The 12221-nt window shown below is 39.8% G+C and overlaps 1 protein-coding gene across 1 annotated transcript in view; it reads left to right on the top strand.

Moving 5' to 3' along the window:
- Positions 1–6059: 6059 nt before the first annotated feature.
- Positions 6060–12221, top strand: part of manbal (mannosidase beta like) — a 50714-nt gene continuing 44552 nt past the window's right edge. Inside the window, exon 1 of the mRNA XM_072556444.1 lies at positions 6060–6263. Within this exon, the coding sequence (XP_072412545.1) occupies positions 6164–6263 (100 nt within the window). The 5' untranslated portion in view covers positions 6060–6163. The remainder of the gene's footprint in view (positions 6264–12221) is intronic.

Raw genomic sequence — 12221 nt, 5'->3', positions numbered from 1 at the left:
TGCAGAAGGATTGATTTGTCCAGGTACGTTAAAACTCAAACTTCGCCCGGGGTTTGACCTCAGCTGCAATCCATTCACAATCTAAAGGAAGAGACCCCGCTAGAGACAATTTGATTGTGGATTTGGTACAGTACATTTGATAAATTACATGATTCATTCGGCGCCCCTTTGCTATTGTTTGATAGGATTAGTGTGCAATAGTGTCTATATAATCTCATGTAAACATTAGACAGAAGTTTTAAAGTCGACAATGTCCTAGTAATTTCAATATACGTAACTTCTGAACTTCACACAATGTCACCTGTTCTTACTCAGCTTTTGGTTTGACTATCAGACGTTCAACCTCCCATTCTCTCCTACCTTCCGAAGTACCAGCTGTTCTTGACAAAAACGAGCATGGGTTTTTAAATTAAATTTACACACGGGAGAAAATTGGTTTCCTTTCTTGTATTTGTTAAGTAATCAAAGTAAGGATTAGATCGGACAAATATTTCAGTATTTCATCTGTGTAAAGAGCAAGACGTTTGTTACAGTAATGTGGAAAACGCAATAAGCTTTTATAGGTGTGGGTAACATCAAAGGTCATTGTAATTACTGTGCTAAGTTCCACCGACACAAACCACTTCATGATCTTAACATCGAACAGTTATCCCTTGCCTAAGAATAAAGATCTCAATGCTACATATCCTGGTCTCCCTGTTATAGGAAAGATGCTGTTAAACTTGACAGAGTTCGAAAACAAAGATTCACAAAGATGTTGCCAGGATTGAAGGGTTGAGCGAGAGCAAAAGGCTGAATAGGCGCTCTCCTTTCTGAAAAAGTCCGAATATTTTCCTTGCAGCATCTGAGGGTGAAGGATGATCTTACAGAAGTCTATAAAATCATGAGAGGCATGGCGAGGGTGAATAGCCAATGTCTTTTTCCCAGGGTATGGAGCCCAAAACCAGGTGACCTAGATTTAAGGTGAGAGGGGAAAGGTTTAAAAGGGACCTAAGGAGCAACTTTTTCAGGCAGAGATTGGTGTGTGCAGGAATGAACTGCCAGAGGAAATGGTGGAGGCTGGTACAATTACAATGTTTAAAAGGATGGGTATATGATTAGGAAGGGTTTAGAGGGATGTGCCAATACTGGCAAATGAGATCAGATTTGTTCAGGATGTCTAGTCAACATGGGCAAGTTGGATCAAAGTGTCTGTTTCAATGCTGTACAACTCTATGATTTTATATGACTACTCTCTTAGCCCTTATTTTATGTATAAGGGGGAGAAATCGGATTCTCAGCAAAGCTGAACCTTAGACTTTGAAAATAAAACTTGGGTTAAAATTTTCAGACTGGAATTGGGGATAAAACATGAATTGCAAAATCTTCAAGGAGTTTGAGGGGCAAACTTAGAGAGGTTTATAAAATCATGAGGGGCATGGATAAGGTAAATAGCAAGGATCTTTTTCAGAGGGTGGGGGAGCTCAAAACTAGGGGGCATGCTTTTAAGGTGAGAGGAAAAAGATTTTTAAAAGACACGAGAGGCAACTTTTTCACACTAAGGATCGTTCATGTGTAGAATGAACTGCCAGAGAAAGTGATGTGAAGGTACAGTAACATTTAAAAGATATTTGGATATGGTCATGAATAGGAAAGATTTGGAGGGATCTGGGCCAAACGCAGGCAAGTGGGACTAGTTTCTTTGGAAACATGATCAAGATGGGCTGGTTGGACCAAAGAGTCTGTTTCCATGCTGTATAACCTTGACTCTGACTCCATAAATGTAGTTTTGAGTTGATGGTGAGTGTAAGCCACCATACAAAATTTTATTGCACTGGCTAATCCTTATACAATATTATCACGAGACAGGTGTCTCGAGCTAGTGTAAGCACAGAAAGTACTGGAGAGAATGTCAACAGAGAGTTTTATTAAAAAGTCATATCAGATTTGCAATATTAACTTTGTTTCTTTCTCCACAGATGCTGCCAGACCTGTTGAGTTTCTCCAGTATTTTCTGTGTCTGTTTCACATTTCCAGCATCCATAGTATTTTGCTTTATGCTCGTGTTTTATTTTGGTGTTAAGTCTAGCTGCAGTGTTTTGTTTTAGTGTGAAAGTACCACGGGCAATAAAGAATGAATAAAGTGTGATAAATAAAATGAAAGACCAGGATATATTTCATAGAATCATACAGCACAAAGGCAGATATTCAACCTATCATTCCTATATTAAAAAAGCGATAGAGTTATGCAGTTAATCTTGCTCCCAACTGCTATTCCATAACTTTCATACCTTTCCTCTTCCAAGTGTTTATCCAACTCTCTCTTTGAATGTTGCTATCAAATCTGCTTAATCACACTCTCCGGTACTGCATTTCAATGGATCTCACACAGGAAAGAAAATGTTCCGTATAGTTATGTTTTAGCCATATCCAAGTTATCAGATAAAGGATTAGTAATTATAAACTCAATGGAGAATCCTCAAAAATGTTTCATAAATATACAAGAGCAAGTTGTAAGCAAGCAAGGAGTGGTGCCTATTAGAGACCAAAACAATAATCTGTGAGTGAAATAGGAGATGTGGAAATGATTTTCAATGAATACTTTGTGTCTATCATCAAAAAAAAGAGGATGACAATGCAAGTATTGTAGTTAAGGCAGAGTAGTGTGAAATATTAAATCGGATAAATATGGCAAAAGGGTGAAATGCTTGTGGATTTATCATCTTTGAAAGTAGATATTTCATCAGTGCCAGGTGAAATATATCCCTTTGCCTGTTGAGAGAAACTATGGAGGACATAACAGAGGTTGTGGCTACTATTTTCCAAACCACTCTGCCTACAGGCTGGAGAATTGCTAACTTTGTACCATTGTTTAAAGAAGGAATAAAGGGATAGACTAGATGAGGACAGGTCAGTCATGCTAATATTATAGGTAGGCAAGTTATTGGAGACTGTTAGGAGAGACAATATCACTCATTACTTAGAAACACATGGTTTTCATCAATTGGTCTTCTTCTTCAATGGAAGATATATCATTGGAGGCAGTTCAGAGAAGGTTCAAGGTTTAACAGGTTGGGACTCTATTCATGGAGTTTGGAAGATTGAAAGATGGTCTCATTGAAACATGTAGGATTCTTAAACTTGACATGTTAAATGGTGAGACAATATTTCCCCTAATGGGACAGTCTGGACCCAGACGGCATTGTCTCAGAATAAAGGGATGCCAATTTAAGACTGAATTGAGGAGGAATTTCTTCTCTCAGATGGTTGTGAGTCTTAGGTCCTCCTTGTCAAAAAGGGAGCTGTGGAAGCACAGACCTTGTGTAGTTTCAAGGCTGAGATAGTTAGATTCTTGATCAGTAGGGGAATCAATGGTTACCAGGAAAGTGAGAAATGTTGGATCAGCCATGACCCTGTTGAATGGTTGAGCAGGCTCTAGGGCTGAATTACCTACTCCTGTTCCTATTACTTTTGATCTTAATGACTTCTAGTGTGGTTTCATTAAGGGAAGGTTGTTCTGACTGACTTCTGATGGACAGGGGGTGCAGGTTTGGGGGAGTGGGGATGGGTTTGGGGGTGCGAAAGGGGCAGGGTGGGAGTGGACAGGGAGGTGGGGGTCTTTGTGTGCTTTTGCCTAGTCTCCTGAATGGGGAGCAAATTTCACAGAAAACTCTGAGCCCCAGAGGAAATCAATTAACCGAATAATCAATTATCCAAACTAAATAGTGCCCACCCATCTCGTTCAGATAATCGAGGTTCCTCTGCATAATAGTCAATGTGTGCATTTATATTGGAAGTCTTGCCTCAGTTATAGTTCATTGTATTTGGTCCTTCTTTTCTGGTGAATTTCAATTACTTAGGCTTCAATGTTGAGGTTATCATAGAATCCCTACAGTGTGGAAGCAGGCCATTCAGCCCATCAAGTCCACTCTGACTGTCTGATGAGCTTCCCCACCCCTTTACTCTATCCCTGCATTTCCTATGGCTAACCCACATAGCCTGCACAACCCTGGACACTATGGGGCAATTTAGCATGACCAATCCATCAAGCCTGCACACTGTTGGTCTATGAGAGGAAACCCAAGCAGACACAGGGGGCGAATGTGTAAGCTCTTCATGGACAATTGCCTGAGACTGGAATCACACCCAGATCTCTGGCACTGTGAGGCAGCAGTGCTAACCACTGAGCCACCATGCCGTTAACAAGCTCACAAAAATGGCTGTGTGATGCATGGTAAGGAAGGAAGGTATGATTTGCAGGAAGATCTCAGTGTACGAGAAGAGTAGGCTGAAAAGAGACACATCGAATTCAACCAGTAAAGTCTGAGGTAATATATTTGGAAAAACTAATGATACAAGGAAGTATATAATAACCAGTAGGATACTACTTATTGCACCGTTCAGGAATAAGGGAACCTGGTCTTTATATTCATATATCTCTGAAGGTAGCAGCAGTGTCTGGTAAGGTAATTAAAAGGCATGCAGGATACTTTATTAGACAAAGGCACAGAATACAGGTGGAGGGAGGTCAAGCCTGAATTAGTGTAAAAAAAAATTGAATCTACCTCAGGGAAGTACTTGTCAGATTGTCATTACTGCATTATAGGACAGAAGTGAGCAAAATATTGGTGGTCCAGATATTTTTGAGTCTATTGCCAAGATTGGAAAATTTCACCCTAGACTGTGATCCTTTACATCGCAACAGGGGAGTTGAGGGGAACTTCAATGGTGAGGCGTTTAAAACTGTGTACAGTTTTGATGGGGTTGATAAGTGCCTATTCTATTTGCCAAAAGGTTCATAAGCAGGGGATATAGATTTACACAAAACAAAGAACTGCGGGTGTTGGAAATCTGAAACAGACACAGGAGTTGCTGGAGAAACTCAGCAGATCCGGATGCATCTATGGACAAGAGTCACTGGACTCGAAATGTTTGCTCTGTTTTCTGTCCACAGATGCTGACAGATCTGCTGAGTTTTTCCCAACAATTTCTGTTTTTAATAAAAACTGTGAAGATAGAAGATTAAAGGAGTCTGGAGGAGGACTTATTTCCACCCAGAGTATGTTGTGGGTCTGGAAGTCACTGCCTCAACAGGGTTACAAAGTTAAAAATCACACAACACCAGGTTATAGTCCAACAGGTTTAATTGGAAGCACTAGCTTTCAGAGTGCTGCTCCTTCATCAGGTGGTTGTGGAGGACACAATTGTAATACACAGAATTTATAGCAAAAATATAGTGTGATATAACTGAAATTATACATTGAAAAATACTTTTGACTGTTTGTTAAATATCTAGGCTGACACTAATTGTTACAGTTAACCTGAGAATGTAACTTCAAAAAAATGTTTTGTGATTTACATGTGAAAGAAGTGAAACTATCATGGTCATTCTAACAGATGAGAGACTTAAACAATCACGGTATTTTTCAATGTATAATTTCAGTTACATCACACTGTAAACTTTTGCTATAAATTCTGTGTCTTACAATTGAGTCCTCCACAACCACCTGATGAAGGAGCAGCGCTCCGAAAGCTAGTGCTTCCAATTAAACCTGTTGGACTACAACCTGGTGATGTGAGATTTTTAAACTTTGTACACCAACCCCCCCGCACCTCCAAACCTCAAAAGTGTGTTAGAGACAGAACTTTCATCTCATTTTTTTAAAAAAACTTGGGCATGAAATGGAAGGTTGTAACCTACAAGGCTTCGAATCAAGAGCTGGAAAACTTAACGGTGGTTCAATGATCTCCTGCCCCGCTGTAAATCTCAATGAACCCCAGGGTATTTTAACCCCGCACAGCGAATGCAAAACAAACTGGAGTTGGGGTTATTCTGAGAGAGGGAGAGTGGGCGTTACTTCCGGCTGTCAAGGGGGCTGAATGAGCTGCAGCTTCCTGGGAAAGGCGAAGTGCAGATGGTGAGTGGGAAAGGCCGATCAAAACACAGTTTCCATTGAGAGCGAGAGCTCAGGCTTTTGGGAGCTGGATCCCTTTGTGGCTGCCTTTACGGTGCACATTCCTCTCCAGTGACCTGGAGCTCTGTGGACGGAGAACGGCTGGGGCTGTAAGCAGTTGCTACATTGTTGCCAAGCTGGCTACTCTGTTACAGTCTTTAACCAGGGCCGGCGGCTCAGGCTCAGCCGGGCTCCAAAACACTTTAAAATGTTGCAGTTTAGAGTGAACAATGCAAAGAAATCCAGGTTTTTCTTTGGCCGTGCAATTTAAGGTCATGTTTCAGAAGGAGGTGAAGCTACAGTTCAAGCGTGGGTTGTGTATTTCAACGGGTGGGTACAAGGCCTTAAAAGGCTTAAATTCATCACAGTCATGTTCGAAATGATCGAGCAACAGTTTGGAACCGACTTGAGACACTTGGATTATTTATAACAGAATAGAAAAGTTAACTGGAAGTAATAACGAAATGTTTTGATTGAAAAGGGAAGAGCTGTGAACAAATGAAGGGCTATCGATTTAAATTGTCAGGAATAGTTAGGTTGCCGTTCAGAGAAATGCCTTTATTAAGCAGATTTTAGAGCCTGCATTCTTTGCTGGAGGAATCAGATGAGGAAATACTTTTTGAGGAAAAGCTAGCGATGGATGTAAATTGTTGAAGGACGTAGAGCTAGGGTGGTTCGTGTATGGAATCAGCTGCCAGAGGAAGAGGTGGAGGCCGGTATAATTACAAAATTTAAAAAGATCTGGATGGCTAAGTGAATAGGAAGGGTTTAGAGGAATATGGGCCAAATGCTGGCAAATGGGACTAGATTAGGTTAGGATATCTGGTTGATATGGACGAGTTGGAGCAAAGGGTCTGTTGCTGTACTGTACATCGCTGTGACTCTACTGAGTAAGAGATTGGCCATTTGTTTTAATTTGTAACAAAGAACCATCACGGTCAGGATGGACCAATGGCTGTTATAAGCTACTTCTTCCTTTTGATTGCAATCGATCATAAATTGCCAACATCAGCATTAGGATTTATCAACAAAAGCAGGGTCAACAGACTTCAAAAAAAAAGCAAATGACTGAACATGCTGGAGATCTTAAATAAAGATAAAATGCCCTGGAAGAACTCAGCAGGTCTGGCAGCATCTCTGGAGCAAATAAAACAGTTATCGTTTCAAATCTGATGTGTCCTCTTTTAGATTTTCTCCAGCCTTTTCTACTTTTATTTCAGACTTCTGGCATCCACAGTATTTTGCTTTTATTGGCTCCACCTGTACAGTGTGTTTTTGGCCTTAGGTAGTGAAGAGGGAGGAGGTATAGGGGCAGCTGTTACACCTTCTGAAAGGTTTATTATGAGGAGGTATTAAGAGTGGATCAGAATATCACAGAGGCAATAGTTCATGCAGTATGCTGACAAGAGGGGAGAGGAAGGCGAGATGCTTTTTGTGGAATCCTGCTGAAGGTAGTCAAAATGGTGGAGGATGATCATTTACCAGGATACAAGACAGATTTTTTTTTAAAATGAGATTAATTCTGGAAAGTGTATATTTATTCTGCCAATATATTTAAAGTTATATTATTTCTTTCCAGATATAACTCATCATTGTAACTAATGTACCCTGTGTTGTAGCATATTGTATCTGTTCCCCACCTGCCCTTCTTAAAATATATTTTAGTATGACTTCATTTTTAACATTAGTGCTCATATTTTGGTGTAAATTCAGAGTCTGTGTTCTGATCTGACTCTCGATCAGTGTCTCTTATCACTTTGGTTTTGCCCACCTAGATTTTACAGCTTGCATTCTTTGCTGGAGGAACCAGTTGAGGAAATGCTTTTTGAGCAAAAGTTAGCGATGGATGTGAGTTGTTGGGTGATGTGGAGCTAGGGTGGTGCGTGTATGGAATGAGCTGCCAGAGGAAGAGGTGGAGGTTAGTACAATTACAGCATTTAAAAGACATCTGGATGGGTAAATGAATAGGAAGAATTTAAAGGAATATGGGCCAAATGCTGGCAAATGGGACTAGATTAAGTTAGGATATCTGGTTGGCATGGACGAGTTGGACCAAAGGGTCTGTTTCTGTGTTGCACATCTCTGCGACTCTACTGAGTAAGAGATTGGTCATTTGTTTTAAGTTGTAACAAAGACCATCATGGTCATGATGGACCAATGGCTGTTGTAGGTTACTTCTTCCCTTATGAAGGGAAAAGGTCTTTCTGCTGCTTAAAAATGTTGAGCCATACTGTAAGATCAATGCTGATGTTCAGCTTAGCCTTCTTTATCTGCTTTGGCTAATTTGGCTTCATTTCTCTTCATACACTTGGTTCTCAATAACCTATTGATCTCAGATTTAAGACAAGAACATGGGATTGCAGTAGAGCAAAGCCACATGATGCCTAAATGATAATACTTTTGTACTTCTAGCTCATATTTTGCATAAAATATGTGAATAGATTTTACAAATAAGTGTTCTTCAGTATTCCAGATATTTGTGTTCTGTGACTGCAAAGCTGAATCCTTTAAGAGGTTTAGTCTTGCAAAAGAGGCTTCAAGCAAATTTAGATACAACAACCTGCTTTGAAGACTCCACTCATGTTGATTGCTGTGACAGATTCTATAACAGCAGCTAAGACAATCCATAACATTCTAAAACAGTTGACAAATTCTTTAAAAACAATTAATTAATGTCACCCAATTTCATTGGATCCTCTGAAACATTCCAGGATCTGATCCACATCTTCACCAAAAGCTAATCAGTTTTTCCATGGCTGTTATCCTGAGTACTGGGTTTCATTTACATCTGGCTAGTACAGGGTGAAAACCTTATCTCTTCCCATTTTCAGCTTTGGAGGTACTTACTAATAAAATCTACTGATTTTAATGGGATTAATTTCTGCTAATTTTGTGGAGAGAGGGTTCCTAATTTCTCTCCTTGATTAGCTGGCTTCAATTTTAAGATCCTAATTTACTTAAGGGGATCAACGTTTTTGGGAAGAATGCAGGAGAATGGGGTTGAGAAATGTATGATCAAATGGTGGAGCAGACTTAATGGGCCGAATGGCCCAATTCTGTTCCTGTATATCATTGTCTTATAACCACTATGCCACTTCCTCCTATTATCCATTAACCATTCTCGGATACATATTCATTATCTTTATACACTTGTACAGTTTAGTCAAACACCTAACCAGGCTAAAAACATTTGCTTATTTCCATGATCTTCAGTTTCACCTTATAACTCTTTTGGGAGAACAGTATCAATTATCATCTGGAAGTCTGTGTGAGCCACACTCATTGGTATTCGCCCATCTACATTTCAGACTTCTTCCCCCCAAAAAACAGTTAGATTCTTGACCTGGGCTTTACAGCAGCATATAGATTTGAAAGCTTTTAGGATAAATAACAATGCCATGGAGGAATTGTAACAAAGGTTTGCCAGGCTTGTACCTGAGATGGTGGGACTGACCTGTGAAGAGAGATTGGGCCAACCGGACCTGTATTCTTTCAAGTTTCAAAGAATGAGAAATGATCTCATTAAAACTTTGAAAATACTTAAAGGGGTAAATAAGGTAGACACAGGAAAGGTGCCTCCCTTGACTGGAGGGTCGAGAACCAGGGGATGTAATTGTAAAAAAAAAATAGGGTCCACGATGAGGAGAATTTTCAGAGAGGCTTGTGGGGGCTCAGTCTTTGTATCTGTTAAAAGTGGAGATTGATATATCTCTGATTACCAATGGCATACAGGATTATGGGAATGAGGTGGATAAAAGATATTGAAGTGTTTGATCAGCCATGATTGTATTGAATGAAGGGGCAGAATCAGTGAGTTAAATGGCCTGCATATATTCCTATGTTGGCTCTTCAAATAAGATGAAATTTCATTTAATGCACATGCCTAAGTTATAGGTTCTAATAACATCCCCAGTGCAGATCTTAGACCAACTGCTCTGTAATTTTCTGGTCTTTCTCTCCCTCTCCCCTTTCTCAAATATTGGAGTTACATTTGCCTTTTGAAATTGCCTGCAGTTAATTTGCCCAATCCCACTGCTGCCACCTACAAGATGTGAAGGGTTAAAATTTAACACCAGACAGATGAGATTTGTGTTTATTAATGAAACATGTGTTAGTGTGGTGCTGTCTACTGGTTAACCTTGAATGAAGTCTTTTGATTTCAAACCAGTGGTCAAAATGTCAAAATCAGTCTTTGATATAATTTTCCAATCATTTGTGAATTTTATTTCAATGTACACTGAATGTGTTTCCAGTGCAGACTTACTTTAAAAAAATTGATGTATATGAAATATTTCTACAATGTATTTGGGTTACCATTGTTTTGGACACCAATCACTGACATGAATGAGCTTTCATGACATGGCAATTGTCAAGAAATGTCTTCAATGTGCAAACTTGCAGCTTTTGTTCTCCTGTTTGCAGATCTGCCTTGATAACATCGATATAGGTTAGCAGAAAATGCAAAAACTTTTAGATTGAATGGTGAACCGACATCTTTGTTTATCCGTGGACCTGAGAAATGGTGTCCAGTCGTTGTGCAAATCATGACACTGCTATCTATAATCGTGCCTTACAGTATATCTCGTCAATAATTTTAATGTTTCTGTTTCACGCAAACTCCAGAACAATGTTGTAAATGTGGAGCTATAAGCTGCAACAAAAATAGAAATTGCTGAAAAAGCTCAGCAGGTCTGGCAGCATCTATGGAGAGAAATCCAAGTTTACGTTTCAGGTTGAGTGATCATTCTCAGAACCGTTGTAAGCTGACCTGACTGGGACAAAATGAAGTGAAACTCTGTCTTGCATGCAATTGTCTGACATAATTTTAGTTTAACAACAAACTAAACTATGGTAAAATATCAGGTCATTACTTGGAATTCCAAAAGTAACTTTATGTGGAGCATGAAGTTCATCACATATGCCTCCAGCAAGGCGGTAGAATTCAAGATTCCCTTAAACTTTGCAAATTTAAGCTTGGACTGTAATTACTGAACCTATCCTGGATGCAGCAGTTTGAAGTTATCTTTGACTGCTTTGGGAGACATAGAAGCTGAGTGTGATTGTATAATGAGCATATGCATTTATAAACTTTTTAATGTAACATAACTCTCACCAAGGTACTTACAAAATGGCAAAACTGGGTGACAAAAGGTAATAAAATCAATGCAAACATCTTGAAATTTATTTTTAAAATCCTGAGGCAAGCTTTGCTCAGCAAGGTTACAGTTATTTCAAATAACTGAAAATATTGAAAATACTGAAACACAGTAGTATGCAGGGTCAGAAAATCCGAATTATTTTTTTCCGGTCTGAGGCCTTTTATCAGAGCTTATTTATTTTATGTGGAATTTTAACCGTTTCTCCTTCTGCAGACATTTCTCGATCCAGTAGGTATTTCCAGCATTTTGTAACTTTTTTTTTTGATTTCAACTTTCCAGTGTCTGAAGCACTTTGTATTAGTCAGAGAGATGTACAGCACAGAAACAGACTCTTTGGTCCAACTCGTCCATGCTGACCAGATATCTCAACTCAATCTAATCCCACCTGCCAGTACCCGGCCCATATCCCTCCAAACCCTTCCTATTCACATACCCATCAAAATACCTTTTAAATGTTGCAATTGTACCAGCCTCCACCACATCCTCTGGCAGCTCATTCCATGCACACAACACCCTCTGCGTGAAAAGGTTGCCCCGTAGGTCTCTTATATCTTTCCCCTCTCACCCTAAACCTATGTCCTCTAGTTCTGGACTCCCTGACCCCAGGGAAAAGCCTTTGCCTATTTACCCTATCCATGCCACTCATAATTATGTAAACCTCTATAAGGTCACCCCTCAGCCTCTGACGCTGCAGAAAAAACAGCCCCAGCCTGTTCAGCCTCTCCCTGTAGCTCAAATCCTCCAACCCTGGCAACATCCTTGTAAATCTTTTCTGAACCCTTTCAAATTTCACACCATCTTTCCGATCATCTTTTCATCATGCAATATTCCAACAGTGGCCTAACCAATGTCCTGTACAGCCACAACATGACCTCCCACCTCCTGTACTCAATACTCTGACCAATAAAGGAAAGCATACCAAACGTCTTCTTCACTATCCTATCTACCTGCGACTCTACTTTCATGGCGCTATGAACCCGCACTCCAAGGTTTGCTTTCCCTAAATGCAGCACCTCACATTTATCTGAATTAAACTCTATCTGCCACATCTCAGCCCATTGGCCCATCTGATCAAGATCCTGTTGTAATCAGAGGTAACCTTTTTCACTGTCCACTACACCTCCAATTT

Source organism: Chiloscyllium punctatum, chromosome 37 (assembly GCF_047496795.1).
Source record: "Chiloscyllium punctatum isolate Juve2018m chromosome 37, sChiPun1.3, whole genome shotgun sequence".
In the NCBI taxonomy this organism is placed as follows: domain Eukaryota; kingdom Metazoa; phylum Chordata; class Chondrichthyes; order Orectolobiformes; family Hemiscylliidae; genus Chiloscyllium; species Chiloscyllium punctatum.
The sequence above is the reverse complement of the archived record's forward strand: the minus strand, read 5'-3'. Positions and strand labels throughout refer to the sequence as shown.